The sequence below is a fragment of the Macrobrachium rosenbergii genome, chromosome 21, assembly GCF_040412425.1.
Source record: "Macrobrachium rosenbergii isolate ZJJX-2024 chromosome 21, ASM4041242v1, whole genome shotgun sequence".
Taxonomy (NCBI): Eukaryota; Metazoa; Arthropoda; class Malacostraca; order Decapoda; family Palaemonidae; genus Macrobrachium; species Macrobrachium rosenbergii.
In genome coordinates, this window is record NC_089761.1 from 46,286,773 (window position 1) to 46,305,555 (window position 18,783).

An 18,783-nucleotide genomic window follows, 5' to 3' on the forward strand; every position below is an offset into this window, starting at 1 on the left:
GCCACTAATGAACTTCTCTAAAAGGTCACCAAACTTAAATTATTCGAGATCCAACGATTCGCTTAAATTTCTGGAGATTCTCGCAAAAATTTGATTTCACTGTTTCGGGAACTTTTTTTTTTCAACTCGTTATGGTGTTTGCGACTTTGTCTCCATAACTAGTCAAGCTGCCTGAACTCTCTCTCTCTCTCTCTCTCTCTCTCTCTCTCTCTCTCTCTCTGCAATATGAGTAATAAAATAGATTGGAGCAGGTGAACAAGAACTTAGGAGAAAACAAAATGCTCTAATGGGAAGTAAATGCGCAGAGAAATAGATTAATGAACAAAAGAATTTCAGAATAACAGATGCAAATGAAGGGAAGCTGTTTGAAGTAAATGCAGTCCTGATTCAAGGGAACGAGTATTTTCAGGATTTGCTGAATGTGGAACACAGGAGAGGCGGAGCTGAATGATGCAGGTAGTGGAAATGGTAAGGTTGCGAATGCTAGTGGAGGTGACATAAAAAGGGCAATTATAAGATGAAGAATTAAAAGTACCAGGAGTTGATGGGATTATGTGTAAGATGTTATATGGTAGTAACAGTTTGAATGAGTGGCTGACCAGGTTTCATAGGGTTCCAAAAGAATGGAGGAGAGAAATGATTGTGAGAATTTTGCAAGAGGAAAAAACAATATGTGGCATACATGGACCTTGAAAAAGCTTATAACAAAATCGACGGAGAGGAAATGTGGAGAGCGTATGGTATAGAAGATAATTTGTAGAAAGATTAAAAGCTTTTATGAAGAAATTGAAGTGCGTGCTAAAATATGTACATGGGAGAGTGGTGGGTTCGTATATAAGATTGGGTCTGAGAAAAGACTGCATTATGTCTACATAGTTGTTCGTTGTTTCTATGGATGGAGTGATAAGACAAATCAAAGAATGCTGAATGACTGATGTTTGTAGATGATATAGTTCTGATTGGGGACGGTGAAGAAGAACTGCAGAAAATAGTAAAAGTCTGAAACTGTTAGCAAAAGGAGGAAATACAGTATTAGAATCATCATATCTCCAAAGTTACCTATTCTCTTTAATAAGGAAGGTATCACTGGGTAAATCTGGCTTAATCGTGGGATGAAATTGATGATGTTCATAATCTTACTATAAAGATGATTATCCTACGCCTCTCTCTTTCTCTTTTTTGGGTATAATATAAACTAGTAAACAGCCAAAGACACCAATAATGCACGTGTCTTGCTGATTTCCTAGATTTAACTTGAAGTTTCTCTCTCTCTCTCTCTAAAACGCCCATATTTATATTACGCTTTACTCTTTCATTTTTAAATAGCAACTTTCTTTACGGCTAAGACCCCAATGTTTAGTAACGTTAGTTTACAAATCAAGTCAACCTATCAATCAATCACTCACTCTGTCATGGATCGCTCCCCAGCATCTACCGTGACAGCGTATCCAGAGGATCTATTCATCAATCATGCCACAAGTCCCTCGCGTTAATCCCACAGCTTTATTGAGTGAAGACTCTGCATTAAAGTAGCTCTGGTCAGGGAACAGACACGGGGACATACACACACACATACTAACACACATGTAATTTTTCATGACTTAATTCATCAAGAAAACTTATGGAACAAATACAAATGTTCAAATGTTTACCACATCTGATACATATACACAGACAACTGAGAAATGTCCACACGGTTCACGTCCTTAGATACGACAATGACCAAAATACATGCACATGTGCACAGTGAATACAAGAAAATATGCACATTCACATTCGCTATGTTTCAAGTATTATTCAAGTAGGTATTCTTTAAATGCTCCAAGATATATACAAGTACACATTCGTTAAATACAACATGAAATATACAAGCACACATTCCTTATGTGCTCAAAAAATGGATATGTGCGATTTCTCTAAATACTAAATAAATAATAAAGAAAAAAGTAACGCACTCACACACACATTCACACACAAACACATGAACACACGCACCTAATTAAGAAGAGGCCCTAATCAGAGAACGCCGGATAAAAGACAGCTCTAAATCCTAATAGCATCGTTTCAAGAAAGGGATTAAACTCCATTTGGAAAGATCGGATTTCCCAAAGAGCTCTGCATTTAGGAGACACACATGATGGGTCCTACACAGCTTTCACAGAGCTTAACAGCTACTACAAAGCTCTGGAAAAACATACTTCGATTTTACTGGTTTGATGGCTACGGCATCATTTTGTTGAAATATAAATTACTTCACAGCTTTCAGCAATGGTTAATGTTTGCTATGTGCTTTGAAAAAGTTTGACAGATATTGTTGGGGTTTAACTACATTTGGTGGCTTCTAAACAACTCTGATAAAATTTCGGTAGCTGCTGCACAGTTTTCACTTGAACACTTTCACAAAGTCATACAATTAAAATAACAGCTATTGTATTGTCTGACAGCCCCTACACCTGTGAAGAAATAATACACTACAATATTTAGGCTATTTGGGCTTTCATAACTATTGTGCAAATACAATTAAGCTTATTATCCAGTGCAAAGCTTTAGAAAAACATAATACCAATTGCATATCTTTGAAAACACCCGACAGCTACTTCCAGGTAATTGACAAAGCTTGACAGATGCTACACAATTAAAAAAAAAAACTTGCACGCTGTGAAAAAGTCACGTAAGCTACTACACCGGTAAAAACAAACTATTTACGAAAGCTACTACTACAAAACCACGACACCATTAATAGGTACTGTCAGATTCTGAAAATCATAACACCTAGAGCAAAACTTTAACAATACCGGATAATTAAACATTTTTCTGACAAAGCATAACAACAACTAAACAACTTCGACGACTGATTGATACTGCACAGCCCTGGCAGAATCAGGCAACTACATTTTAGCTCAAAGAACTTTGACAAAGTCAAATCATTACGTAATATTCTTACAGATTTCGGATCGTGAGCGATAGAATTTTTTACGCTCTCCCTGTACGGAAAGATCGTCATGCATCCAATCCAGAAATGCCAAGCAAAATACCATCTTATTCAGCACAATGAAAAAAAAAACTCATCCAAATTTTATCTCACCTTATCGTGACTTGAAACGCAACTTCAGAAACTTAAAGAATCAAAAGGTTCGGTTCAGTATTTAACAACAACTGACCATTCTAGCATTCACCGATATTGTTATAATACAGATAATACGTATGTAAGTTACAAACTCCGTAAAAACAACGAAATTGCCGTAAGAACTAAAACTAAATCAGGACAACCTTACTTAAAACAGGCTCTGAAGGAGGAACTTAAAGTTTTAAAGCAAAGACTTGACTTAGAATCTTTCACAAACCTCTGAGCTCGGCTGGTGGATGGTGGAGATGATCGTCATCCCTTTTTTGGCCAAATTCATCATCACTTCGACGATATTCTGAGCCATAAACGAATCGAGACCAGTCGTTGGCTCGTCACAGAACATTATAGGGGGATTTGTCAGAACCTGAAATTATTACATGTTATATTATTACAAACACTGCACACAACTACGCAAATTACGCGCATGGAAACACCAGGGTCCTGGGAAACAAATCAAAACTGACCATGTTACCTCGAATACCTTAAGGATATTCTACATACAATTAAGTTCGTAGTATGTTACAGTCATAATGACTTAGGCGCGCATACACACACATCACATATATATATATATATATATATATATATATATATATATATATATATATATATATATACACTATATATATATATATATATATATATATATATATATATATATATATATATATATGTGTATATATATATATATATATATATATATATATATATATATGCATACATATACATACATACATATGTATATATATAATATATATATACTGTATATATATTTCACCATCACATTATATTATACGCTATTGTTATCTCTAAGTTACGGGCTATTTGCCATCATATATCCCTTCCATTATTTCTCTCTCCTTAATATTCTCGGCTCTCAGCATTCCTCACTGCAATCTTCTCACCTGTCTCTTTATTCACTCTGCCGGCATCACTATAACATCTCAGCTTGACCAGACACTGAAGGATTTCCCTTTCATTTTCGATTTTTGAATAACCTTCCTCCGTGCATTCCTTGTCTGTCTATCCCTCTTGCATCCTCTCACGCTTTCCTCTTCTGTTTCCTGTCTTTATCTTAGATTCATCATTTACCGGCAGTGGAGCCACTTTTCAGGGATGCTTTCGTTGCTAAGAAGCAAAGGAAGAGAAGATAAAAGAAGGATGTGCAATGCGACAGAAGAGAAACGAGATACACCATTTGATGTCCTTTAATCTTCTTGAGGAGATTACGTCCTTACAAGACTTAGGTCAGAGGATAAATAGCAGGAAATGTATTGATAATAATAATGCCCCTACAACATCAACGGTCTTGAGGCAAATGAGATTTACTTTGTTTTTCTTCCTCACATGGCTGTCTGTATTATGTGTTTCGTGGTTGTTCTTGTTTAACATTCGTAGTATAATCGTTTTTTGTTTTTGGTTTTTTCATCTTCACTGTAACAAATCCTTTTAGTATACTGTTCCTCGTTGGGAGAGTCGGTAGAGTCGTGGGCTAGCACTCGCTAGGCCCGAGCTCGAGTCTCCGGCCGGCTAATGAAGAATTAGAGGAATTTATTTCTGGTGATAGAAATTCATTTCTCGCTATAATGTGGTTCGGATTCCACAATAAGCTGTAGGCCCCGTTGCTAGGTAACCAATTGGTTCTTAGCCACGTAAAATAAGTCTAATCCTTCGGGCCAGCCCTAGGAGAGCTGTTAATCAGCTCAGTGGTCTGGTAAAACTAAGGTATACTTAACTTTTTTTACACCACAGAATATACTGGGACATTCGACTGAAGGGTTGTTGTTGGGTCAGGTCTGATCATTACTGAAGGTTAACTCTCTTCTGAACACTGGTCGCCAATTTCTTCGCCTATTTACCGTCTTGTCATCTCACATATCCCTGTATTAACTCTCAAGTCGATTGAGAGAACTGATGTTTTAAACTTTGCAGCCCCAGGCTTTGATAAAGCTGATATGTGCAGATATGGACTCTTGGTCCATTAAGTTATATCTTAACGTAAACCCCACTAGGCCCCGTTGACACAAAGATCAGAGACACTTCTGGTCACCCCCTCATAGATTTCTTTTCCTATCAGGTTTGTCAGTGGACTCTTTCTCTCCCTCAGTCTCTGATATGGATGCAGGCAAGCACCTCAAAGAATTCTGACAAGCGTATTTCTTTTTTTTTTCTAGCCTCTAAATATATGATGGGTTTTCCCATTTCATTTCAACATCGTGTCCCGAAGTAGTCGTCCATAAAATGTTGCATATCGTTTCCCCTACTCTGAATGAAGCCACACTGTCAGTCGCTGCTACTCACAGCTGTTCCTTCAGTCTTCATTCCGGCTATATATTTACAACCCCTTTAAATTTCTGTTTATTTACATTTTTTTCATAAATTCAAGTATTCCAAAATAAACCATATTTTCATTTTTAAAAATACTCGTGAGCAAATTTATTTTGTAAATGGGGCGAGTTGGACCTTTCGGATAAAAATGTGGCCTATGCTACCAAATTTAAACGTGAAGTATTTGATATATATATATATATATATATATATATATATATATATATATATATATATATATATATATATATATATATATATATATATATATGTGTGTGTGTATGGGTTTACCAAAAGTCAAAGGGAACAAGGGGTTTGGGAGTGAAGCATGAATCAAATTCCCTTTGATAATTAATAACTTATATATATATATATATATATATATATATATATATATATATATATATATATATATATATATATATATATATATATATATATATATATATATATACATATATATATATATATATATATATACAGAGAGAGAGAGAGAGAGAGAGAGAGAGAGAGAGAGAGAGAGAGAGAGAGAGAGAGAGAGAGAGAGAGAGAGAGAGAGAGCTGTGTCTGTGCGTTTTAATTTACTTGTTTTTTTCCCCGTTAGAAGAGATTGCTCCAGAAGGTGATAATTTCCCCGTTCACAACAATCACTTTTACACTTAATGGATTGAGGTTGCTAGCCTAGCGCCCTACACCACAGATGTACAAACCATTTCTTTATGGTCACCCATTCAATCGCTGACAAACTCAGCGTTTTGCATTTTAACTGTAGGCCTACGTCCCTTATGAAAATCCTCACCTCGCAAGCAAAAGCCAGTCGTTTTGTTTCGCCTCCAGATATGCCTTTGAGAGTCCCAGGAATACCGATGTAGGTGTTGGCACAGTGAACCAAATTCAGCTGAAAGTAAAAATTAACTTGAAAGGTCTAAATTACATAATCTTCGTGACAAAAAAAAAAAAAAATTTACTGTTAAACAAAATACTTGACCTGGATATTCATGATTCATACTTTTATTTACTTTTCGTCAGTTTTGCTACATGTTTTAAACAAATGTTCTGTTATCACTGATGTAATACACGAAAAAACTTAGATGGTTTAAATTGCAAAAACTTAGTAACTAAGAAATGCCAGTAAAAATGAACTGTTATAAAAAACTACTTGAACTGGAAATTCATACTTTTATTTACTGATGTAACTATTTAATTATTGATATAATTAGTAGTTATAATTGACTTCCAGTAAGTTATCTTTTATGATCAATTAGTGATATTTAGTCATAAAGCATAACAACATACACAAAAAAGTCTGAGACATACCGACAAAATGGCGTTTATATTCTTATAGCCACTGGAATTAAGGTCCTTTCAGAGCAGACATCATTTCAATATGTCAATATTGTGAATGAAGGAAGCATCATACCCATAAAAATTTAGGAATAGAAAAGTGAAGTACAAAAATTTATTAAGATTTGAATCAATGAACTTAGAGGAAAGAGAGAGAGAGAGAGAGAGAGAGAGAGAGAGAGAGAGAGAGAGAGAGAGAGAGAGAACTAGCTGATAGAGCACTGGAGCATATCATCAAGGCATCCATCTCTCAACCATTCATCATTGCTCCCAAATGTCGGAATACCCCGTCCTTGCGGTTTCCCTATCTGCAATAATGAGCTCACAGAGCTCCGTCCTTGGAAATGACTGATGCTACACTGAACTCGGAAGCAGTATTATGGCATAGTGTTTACCTCAATCATGACGTCTTCGACTCGCTGCATCCTCTCTGCTGTTGACAGGTCTTTATCCATACGCAAGTTAGCCTACAAAAAATATTAGGAGAGTTAGTTCCCTCTATTCGCAGGCTGGCGTGTGTATATATATATATATATATATATATATATATATATATATATATATATATATATATATATATATATATATATATATATATGTATAGGCAAGTTTTGTTGAATAAAATGGCCGCATTTTATGAATTGATTTTATACTGAGTTTTCTCAATTCCTCTGATAATTCGCTTTTCCTGCACATCAATATTAGTAAAAATTGGCCAATGCTCATATTTCAATGGATGAAACATCATATTCTTACAACAGAAAATCTTTATTTTAAAGCATTAAAGCAGGTTACTGAAACCTGGGATGCAAATCTGTCAATTTTCCTGGTGTTATTTTCGGTGGTATTTCTTTTTTTTTTTCTTTCTTTTTCTGACGTCTATCTGATATTTTTAGTACTCATTCTGTCGACATGTTTCAACCAGCTCGATGGTCATCTTCTGGACGTTGGGATGAGTATACTTCTCTGGATTCATGACCCCACCGCACAGCAAGAACCGGGCACGGGGGCTTCAGGAGATCCTTGCTACAACGGCAGCTGACTTCCAAAGAAAGGGAGAGGACCACACTCGTCGAAGAAATGAAGAACCTTTATTCCGAGTGGGATGACTACCGCCGCCGTTGCAGTAACCCTGGAGCAGGCCCTCCGAGTGCTTTGGAAGAGAATGGAGCAGCTAACAGGAACGACAACCCCCTCCAAAGACAAGGACATGCCGACAACATCAAAGAATGCCTACGTCACTTGGAGGAGAAAGATGCAGAGAAAAAGATGGGGACAATAACTAAGAAAGTGATCACCCGTAATGGTGGAAAATTACGGCTCCCGCAGAAGAGGGAGGAATATGTCAATCTCACACAATATACACCAACACCCGAACAAGACAAGATTTTGAGCATGGGCCTTAACTGCCACTTCACCACCCGGCCGAGGCCCTTAGAAAAACGCCTTGAAATAGAGTACCTTTTGGATACCATCCAGAAGTACGAAGATCAAGGCACCCTGCGAACCACTGACGCCCTTCAACCCCTCCTCCTGGCTGAGGTCCTCCCGGACGATTGACCATCGAAGTAACATCGTCGACCGGCGCCTGAGGGAAGAGGCCAAGGAGCTGAGAGAACGCGAGGACATCACCGTCCGCAGGGCTGACAAGACCACCGCGTATGTTCTCATCAACACCGAGGAACACCACCGAAAGCTGGACGAGATCCTGGCCGACGGCACCAAGTTTTTACGAATTACCAAGAACCCTGTTGATGACATCAAGCGTGAGACCAACAGGATCACTGAAACAGTCAATGCGGCCTCTAACGCCCTCTACTTATTCATCGATAGTGGGTGACTAAGACCTTGGCTACATATACGGGAATGTAAAGACACACAAGCAAGGCAACCCTCTGCGCCCCATTATTAGCAAGATCCCAGCCCCGACTTACCAGCACGCCAAGAGACTCGACACCATCCTTACTCCTTATGTCCCTGGTGATCACAGCTTGAAGCCCTTAGAGCGACGCCACCCGGAGGAATCACTGCCTCGATGGGCGTGGAGTAACCTCTTCACGAACGTTCCTGTCAACGGAACAATCCAAATAATTTTGGATCGTGTATATAGGGACCCCAATACTCCACCACTGAACATCTCCGAGCACGCCCTCCGTGCCCTCCTGGAGATATGTACCAAAAAGGCCCCTTTCTCCACCCACAGAGGTCATATGTACACCCAAATCGACGGAACAGCGATGGGTTCTCCCCTTGGAGTCCTCTTTGCGAATTTTTAAATGGGCACCGTCGACGAGAGGGACTTTAACAATATAAGAAAGCCGCAAATGTACGTACGGTACATCGACGCCACCATCGCCAGCGCTGCGACGAGTGAAGAATCAGAGCTTGATGCGTGCCTTCCACACCCACAGCTGTCTCAGCTTCACAACTGAATACAGCCACGATCGTCGCCTCCCCTTCCTTGATGTCCTCGTCGAGCAACGGGAGGAACGCTTATCACGAAGGTGTAAACGACACCTACGAACCTGGGCATGTGTCTAAATGGAGAGAGTGAGTGCCCCGAGAGATATAAGCAATTCGCCATCAGCTCCTTCTTTAGCAGAGCTCTCTCGCACTGCTCCTCCTGGACTGACACCCATGGAGAGCTGGAACGTGCTGCCCAGATCATCATCGATAATGGACACACGATTCGGGAGGTGTACAAGTGCATTAGAGGAGCCATGAACAGATGGTACCATCAGGAACCTCGCCACGACACCTCTGATGACATCCAACTTTTCTACCAACGAAAATCCCATAAACGATATAAAGAAGACGAACGCGCCCTCAGGACCATCATTGAAGGTAACATCAGTCCGTCCGATCCGAGAAGTTTAAACTCGTCATATTGTGCAGGAATAAGAAAACCAGCAGCCTAGTGATGAGAAAACCCACCTCAACTCCCCCGCAGGATCCCTTGAAGAAAACCAACTTAGTCTACCTAAACAAATGCCCCGTCCGAGATAGCCTCGGCTCTTACATCGGTATGACTACCATGCGCTTCTCCGAGAGGATCTCCTGTCATGCCCGGGAGGGTGCCATTTTTAATCACGCCAGGACTGCCCATAACCTGAAAATAAAAAGGAATGACATTATCCCTAACATAGAGATGAATGACATTATCCCTAACATAGAGATAACAAATCAAGCGACCGACCGTCGCCGACTGCGCCTCCTGGAAGCCCTACACATCGGGAGAGAGAAGTCGAGTCTCACTACCACACAGGAGACCTTCCTAATCCCGGCATCGGTGTGAAGGGTGGCACCCACTGGCACCCCGGATGAGCGAACCAATCAGGAACGTCCACCTGCGGGCAGCAACCCTCCGAATAATACACCTTCTAACGTGCACTCCAGCGCACGCACGCAAGAGCGCACACAACCATCACTGCGCGAGAGGAGGCTTCGCCCGAGGAGAATCGCCTCAGGAAGCCAATGAAAAATCTACCTGATCTGAGACCCCCTATATTTACCACCACGAGCGCCCTGTGTCTCCAGACTCATCCCAACGTCCAGAAGCTGACCATCGAGCTGGTCGAAACATGTCGACAGAAAGAGTAGTAAAAATACCAGAAAAAGAAGAAATACCACCGAAAATACCATTAGGAAAATCTACGGATTTACACACTGTGTTTCAGTAACCTGCTGTAATGCTTTAAAATGAAGAATTTCTACTGTAAGAAATACACTGTTTCATCCATCGAAATATGAATATTGGCCAATTATTGAATAATATTGATGTGCAAGAAGAGCGAATTATTAGAAGAATTGAGAAAACTCAGTATAAAATCAATTCGTAAATGCAGCCATTTTATTCAACAAAATAATAATAATAATTATTATTATTATTACTAATAATAATAATAACAACATTAAATATAAACAACAATACTTAAAGGTATCATGCATCAATCACTCCAGTTTTTTATACGTCAAAGTTTAATACACGTGACCCACCTGGAATACGAGTTGTTCTTTAACGGTGATCGTACCGACGAATATGTCCTCCTGCTGAACGTATGCTGACCTGCTTGTAAGGATGTCAGGGCTCACTCGTTGTCCGTTTATGTACAGTTTACCTGCAAGCAGGTGGTTGTTATCATTTCAGAAACAGAAATCAGTTTCATTGCCTAAATGTCATTTCAAGAATTAGAGAGGATTTTCAGAATCATTTCAAGAATTAGAGAGGATTTTCAAAATCATTTCAAGAATTAGAGAGGATTTTCAAAATCATTTCAAGAATTTGTGAGAATTTTCAAAATCATTTCAAGAATCAGAGAGGATTTTCAAAATCATGTCAAGAATTAGAGAGGATTTTCAAAATCATTTCAAGAATTTGAGAAAATTTTCAAAATCATTTCAAGAATTAGAGAGGATTTTCAAATTAATTTCAAGAATTAGAGAGGATTTTCAAAATAATTTCAAGAATTAGAGAGGATTTTCAAATTAATTTCAAGAATTAGAGAGGATTTTCAAAATAATTTGAAGAATTAGAGAGGATTTTCAAATTCATTTCAAGAACTAGAGAGGATTTTTAAAATCATTTAAAAAATTTGAGAGAATTTTCAAAATCATTTCAAGAATCAGCGAGGATTTTCAAAATCAGAAGTATATTTCAAAAAAGGACTCTCACATTCGGGAATGAATTTCAGAACGAGAAGTAAACTTCATGGTGACTTTTAGAATCAAGATTACTCTTTAGAAAACAAAAGCTATTCGAATGACTTTCAAAGTCGAGAATAAATTTTGAGAATGAAATGATTCAGAATCATTCAAAATACACTGCGACTCATAATCAGAAATGACATTCCGAGCATAGGAAAAAATGAGACGAAAATTTTCTTTATATCTGGAGTGACTTTCAACAAGAACTAAACCTACTGTTGAGTAAACTGATCTTCAAGGGACCATTAATAAAAAAAAATGAACACCACATTCATTTCCTTTCTAAACCCAATGCGGTAGTTGTCAATTCTGAAGCCAAAACCTTTTTCTTAACTTTCCCAACACAAATCCGACAGATTTTGCAGCTTATTCGGTTCAAGGTTTGAATCAAGATCAGAATCTATGGTTATAACAAAACTGTCAAAAATGTTCCTGAATTTCGCCAGTCTTTCAGGAATATAAGATTTAGGAATATATGATTCAGATATGTGATTAAGTTCATTGTCCTTCCTTTTTTTTTTATCTTAGTTTTCGGGAATGAGCTGAAAAAAAAAGGTATCAGGTTGCCTATCTCACTAGCCTTTGCCATTTGAGAGAGAGAGAGAGAGAGAGAGAGAGAGAGAGAGAGAGAGAGAGAGAGACATGGTAATCATACAATCTTTGAACCATAGTCACGAACTCAATAGGGATAAATATTATACTAGTTTCTTTAATGACAGCAAAGTGGTCTAGAACGTCGACTGGAAGTCATTGACGGGTACTATCAGGTGTTCGAATCACTTAGGTACCAAATCATTTATCACTTATGATTCCCCTTCGGTGATATATCCAAAGTAGCACGAAGTGAGTATTAAACGACACTTGTAGCTTAATGTTTGTAAATAAAATGTCACGGTGATGAACACTCTATCTCTATCCAACTTTGCCAAGTTTGAGGCCTGTTGTTCTGTCTTCACACGCGTAATGGATTCTGATTCTTACCATCTAATATTTACATGCAAAATGCATTAATGCCGCACAAGGAGCTTAAAAGCAGGATGCTAATGCGTCGGGTGATTCTTAACAGAGTCTCTCTCTCTCTCTCTCTCTCTCTCTCTCTCTCTCTCTCTCTCTCTCTCTCTCTCTCTCTCTCGGTCTTCGGACTAAATAACTAAGCAAGTTTCCAAAAACCTTTCAATTAACAGTCAAGCCTCTCTATACGATATATCGTCATTACAATAATTCTAATAATACCCCATTGTATATCATCTAACAGAAATATATTACCTGGATATACTAACACTATATCATATGTTATTTATATATGTATATATATAAATATACATACATATATAACAATAAACATATATATATATATATATATATATATATATATATATATATATATATATATATATATATATATATATATATATATATATACATATATATATTATGTATATACATATATTTATCAATATATATATACACACAGACAACAAAGAGAGAGAGAGAGAGAGAGAGAGAGAGAGAGAGAGAGAGAGAGAGAGAGAGAGAGAGAGAGAGAGAGAGAGGCCAATGGCCAATGATTCTGGGTAATCTAATGCACTATTCAAGCCCAAGCCCGTAAACAAGAAGAAAAAGTAAAAGGAAAATCCAATTACGGAACGGCCACAGCCCTTTCTAAGGATTACATAGCCGAGATGTACAAATCATACATCAACTTCAAATACTTCACCTTTAATTTTCAAAGTAGGATCACTCCTGAAGTTCAGACAGTTCAGCAGTGTGGTCTTTCCCGCTCCTGAAGCTCCCATGACGGCTAGTAGCTCTCCTGGCCTGCATATTCCAGTTACTGCAAGAGAAATTGATTCTAGGAACATATTCTTCTGATGGGAATTAAGATGCGCAAGTATGCTCTGACTTCATAGCTTCCTCTAACACACACACACACACACAGACACACACACAGATATATATAGTATATACATACATACATACATATATATATATATATATGTATATATATATATATATATATATATATATATATATATATATATATATATATATATATATATAGTATATATATATATATATATATATATATATATATATATATATATATATATATATATATATATATATATATATATATATATATATATATATATATATATATATATATATATATATATATATATATATGCTGATTCAGATATACTATGCAGACAGTCCTTCTCAACAACTTCCACCTTTTTCTTTTAATCACATTCACATCCCCACTTCGATCTCAAGAAGAAAAGGCCCTTGTGAAAAGCTCTTGCCGTTTCTCTCTCACGCCATGCAGGGGAACGAAAATGAGATTATTTCCCTTTCTCGGTATCTCACAGAAGCGACATGAATCATTGCTCTTTGGTCAGGGATAAAGGAGATGAAGAAGACTTCGAGAATTATAGAGGCATAATGTTGCTTACTGCACAAAAAATTTGCTGTAGTAGGATTTTTACTGAGAAAGAAAGAGTGTTGGCATAGGGAACCGATAGGAGAAAAAGTGTGGGTTTGGACAAGAAAGATGGTGTGAGAATCCACTGCTTGTTATGAATCGGTTATGTAAGAAATAGGACGAGAAAGGGAAAAGCTGTATGTGGGATACATCGACCTAGAAAAAACTTATGATAAAACTGATTGAGATCCAATGTGGAAAATGCTGAAATTGTATAATTAAGAATGTAATTAAATGATAGCTTTTATGACGAAAACAAAGGCAGTGTTACGAGTAGAACATGTGGCTGGGAAAGTAACTGGAATTGGTGTAAAAGTGATCCTGGTGTATTAAGTCTCCATGGCTGCTTAATATCCTCAGGGAGTGAGTGACGTGAGAAGTGAGAGAAAGGACATTAGATAATGTCTTAACTGGAATGTAGAATGGCCGTTATATAAAAAGGATGAAGTACTGACTGGGGACAGAACAAGAAACTGCAAAGCTCGAGGCAGAGTTGAAAGTTAGTGTAGGCAACTGCTTGCTCTGAGGGTTAAATGAAAACAAGAAAGTTGGGACAATTAATGTTAATATGTATGTTGGAAGAATGGTAGTGGTTGATTTACCAAGGAATTTTAGAGTAAAGGTAATATATGATTCCTGGATGGAAAGAAGTTGTGAGTCTCAAAATAGGTGAAGCAAAGACAGGGTGTGCAAAAAAAAAATTATTTGAAGAGATCTGGATTATTTATGGAAGCTTCCCAAGATGGGATGTGGGAAGGGATCGTTGTGCCAAGGAGGTGTGGTTATTGAACGTAAATTAAATATATTATGAGGCATGAGGACTAGACCGTTCAGAAATGTGAAGCTTAACAGAACTGTATAAAAAAAAAAAGTTATGAAAGATAGTTCAGTCATGTGGAAAGAACAGATCGAAAGATTGGTGAAAAGCTGTATAATTCCAAGGTGTCAGTCTGGAAGAGGATGAACTGCAATTTGAGAGATAAAAAGAAACGAAGTAATGGAGAGGGAAGGGTTCATCCATGACAGCAATTGGGAATTGGCTTAATACACATACATATATACATGCATACATATACATAAATATATACATGCATACATATACATACACATATATATAATGTGTATATATATATACATATAATATAGAGCTTTGCTCAAGTTTGCACTTTCAAACTATTCCTTTGTTAACAGAACACTTGTGCAAAAATATTTATATCAATACTGAACCGGATGTTTGTGTATGAGATCGGCATTTGATGCACAAAATCAATTGCGTGCTCAAATACCCTGTTATTTCTCATGAAAAACCATTCACAAAAGCATTTTCCAAACTAAACTTTAGGTGGCTTCGCCTTGATTTCGATATGACGTTTTGAGATTTGATTACCGATAATAATAATAATAATAATAATAATAATAATAATAATAATAATAATAATAATAATAATAATAATAATAATAATAATAATAATGTTTAAAAAGAAAACTACAATACGATAATACTATCAATGCCCATCACACTAAGATTCGATTATGAGGGGAAATATATTAGTAACTAAACAGTAATAATGATATAAGAACAAACATCAAATTTCAGTCCAGAGAGAGAGAGAGAGATATTCATATGTTTATATATATATATATATATATATATATATATATATATATATATATATATATATATTTCCAGTTTATATATATATATATATATATATATATATATATATATATATATATATATATATATATATATATATATATATATATATATATATATATATATATATATATATATATATTTCAACGTCTTACTGTTCCTGAGAATGTGTTTCTCCGCAACCTGAGATTTCCTGAAGCACCCTTGGATGACAGGAGCGAAAACGTTCAAATCTTGCCAGGAGTAGGTAAGTCTCTCCCTCCGCTGTGAGCCTTTGTTTCCGCCGTCGATCTCTACGACGGAGTCTCTTCCCTGTTCAGAGGGAAAGGCAATAATAATAATAATAATAATAATAATAATAATAATAATAAAGTGCAAGGATGGAGAATAAAATTACGTGCCTTTTTTCTACAATCGTTTGGGGAACAGTACCAGCGGATTTCCTTCAATAATAACGGCAACAACAGCGACAGTAATAATTGCAGCAAGTTTAATTTCTCGTCGTATCATAAGTACTAAATTGACTTAATTATTTCATTGTTTACTTTAAACAAATAAAATCTTATTGATAATTCTTTTCCACAATAATGATAGCAATAATCATTTTACGATTAATATAACAAACATGAAAATTCACAACGATTTTATAATTAGATGAAAAAACTGAACAACTGCAACAGTAATAAGAGCAGCAAGTTTAATTTCTCACCGTATTATAAACACTGAGGACTTAACAATTATTTCCTTGTTTAAATAAAATCTTGTTGATAATCCTTTTCAACAGCAAGACAGCAATAATGATTATACGATCAGTACAATAAGTATGAGAATCCACACTAATTTTATAACCAGACAAAAAAAATTTCTGTATTTTCTTAACCTTCTTCAAGGTTACTATAGTTTAAGGAATGTCAATCTAGAGTGTTGGGTACAATTGATTAACATTCCAAATTTAGGTAGGTGCTTAATTATGATGTTCTTGACAGTTTCTCTATCACGCTGTCTTATCAAAAGTCTCATATCATACAGATAAGAAATTGCAAGTAATGATGTTATCGAACTGTTACCTTCAAAATGACCCGTTGAGAGAGAGAGAGAGAGAGAGAGAGAGAGAGAGAGAGAGAGAGAGAGAGAGAGAGAGAGAGAGAGAGAGAGATTGCTGTAATAAATTTATCTTACAAAAGCTGCAATCTGTTAATGACCACCTTATGCATTATCTGATTATAAAATTAGTGTAGATTCTCATACTTACTGTACTGATCGTATAATCATTACACATTGTAAATATGAATGTTTATTTTTCATAACTACCTTAATTATCATCACCATTATTGTATATATCACGAAGGTACATAATGTATTCTGATACTTACAATACAGTAGTCGAAATTCCAGTGGTAGTTAATTATTCATATCCTTAAAATATAAAACTAGTTCTTACATTTACTTGTAATATTTTGTATTATGCATGAAAAGGTTTTGTATTGCTGTAATAAATTTATCTTACCAAAGCTGTTAGCGGTTAGCGACCACCTTACTATGCATTATATTTTACTGTATTAAAAGTGTACTCAGTGAAGGATGGTACAAGTAGTGTAAGTAAAACACACCTCTTGTACACTTATATTGTCCATCACTAGCTTTACAATTGTTTAACTTGCTTGTTTTTGTCTTTCGTTACTAAGTATGTACTTGCGTCTGATTAAATAGTTACCTTACCTCTTGCATTTTCACTGTCTTGTTCCAACTAAACGAGTAGTATATATATATATATATATATATATATATATATATATATATATATATATATATATATATATATATATATATTATATATATATATATATATATATATATTTATATATATATATATATATATATATATATATATATACACATATACATATATATGTATATTATATATATACATTTATATAAATATATATGTGTGTGTGTATGTATGTATATGTATTTAAAACTACACAGGAACGCAATACCCACTTCTTTCACGTATGCTGGGTTGTCATATCCTTCAGTTCCACTCATGGCGACGATCTCGCGTTCTGTATTTCTATTAAACTATTCTTCGATTCTGCCTTTTAAAAATTTAGACACCTTTTTTTTTAAAAAATTTACATCGTTACACCATCTTCGAATGTCACTTTGTTCTCATGACAGCAAAACTTTAGCGAGAGTTTCAGTTTCTGTCTCTACTTGGAGAAAAATTGCGACTTGGTGGATCTGAAAGCGAAGGAACAAACATAAAACCCTTAACATTCAGTAAGATTATTAAATTTCCTGATGCTGTCATTTAAAGTCTTACACTGATAAAGTTTGCGTAATTTAAACTGTATAAATTGAAACACTATATTATTACTCTGGGACTACTTCAGTACATTTAGTGTCACCTTAGTGTACAGAAACTTTTCAAAGCGCATTATCTACATAAAACTTAGGAAAGCATTTTTGCATAAGATTCCAAGAATTCTTATATAAAGCATTTAAATAATCCTACTTAAAAGTTCTTCTAAGAGACTTGAAGCACACTTTTCCAATAGGTGGGTTTAAAGCAGCGTTCTTACACTGGACTTGTAACGTATATTTATACATCCAGTTAGAAGTATCCTTCTTACAAAAGCTTCAGAGTATTATTCTTAACTGATTTAAATAGCCCTATACAATGAAACTGGCTTATCCTTCATACAAGACATAAAAATCCTCCTTAAAACAGATTTTAAGCAACCATCTATAACAGATTTAAAGGACCCCTCTTACAAGATGAAATTATACGGCTCTCTCACAAAGATCCACTGTCCATCACACTCTCACGTCTAGATCGACACTGATCTCCCTCTTCTGACTCCGCTCCATGACGAAGCAGATTCATTACACAACATATTTTCAATTTAATCAAGTCTATCCAAGATTAGATTACACAGGACTCCGGCCGGTGTTAAAGTATGATTGTGATAATGATTATTGATAAACCTCTTATTGTTGATATATATACATGTATATATATATATATACATATATATTTATATGTATAAATATATATATACACACACACATATATATATATAAATAGATAATTTATGTATATACATATATATGTGTGTGTGTGTGTGTGTGTGTGTG

The 18,783-nt window shown here is 35.8% G+C and overlaps 1 protein-coding gene across 1 annotated transcript in view; it reads right to left on the reverse strand.

Moving 5' to 3' along the window:
• LOC136850138 (protein white-like) overlaps nucleotides 1–18,524 on the reverse strand; it is a 31,736-nt gene extending 13,212 nt beyond the window's left edge. The window contains exons 1-8 of the mRNA XM_067123722.1: nucleotides 18,421–18,524; nucleotides 17,647–17,886; nucleotides 15,801–15,957; nucleotides 13,221–13,337; nucleotides 10,796–10,917; nucleotides 7,195–7,266; nucleotides 6,255–6,353; nucleotides 3,345–3,491 (exon numbers count right to left, since the gene is read on the reverse strand). Of these exons, the coding sequence (XP_066979823.1) occupies nucleotides 3,345–3,491; nucleotides 6,255–6,353; nucleotides 7,195–7,266; nucleotides 10,796–10,917; nucleotides 13,221–13,337; nucleotides 15,801–15,957; nucleotides 17,647–17,691 (759 nt within the window). The 5' untranslated portion in view covers nucleotides 17,692–17,886; nucleotides 18,421–18,524. The remainder of the gene's footprint in view (nucleotides 1–3,344; nucleotides 3,492–6,254; nucleotides 6,354–7,194; nucleotides 7,267–10,795; nucleotides 10,918–13,220; nucleotides 13,338–15,800; nucleotides 15,958–17,646; nucleotides 17,887–18,420) is intronic.
• Nucleotides 18,525–18,783: the final 259 nt, after the last annotated feature.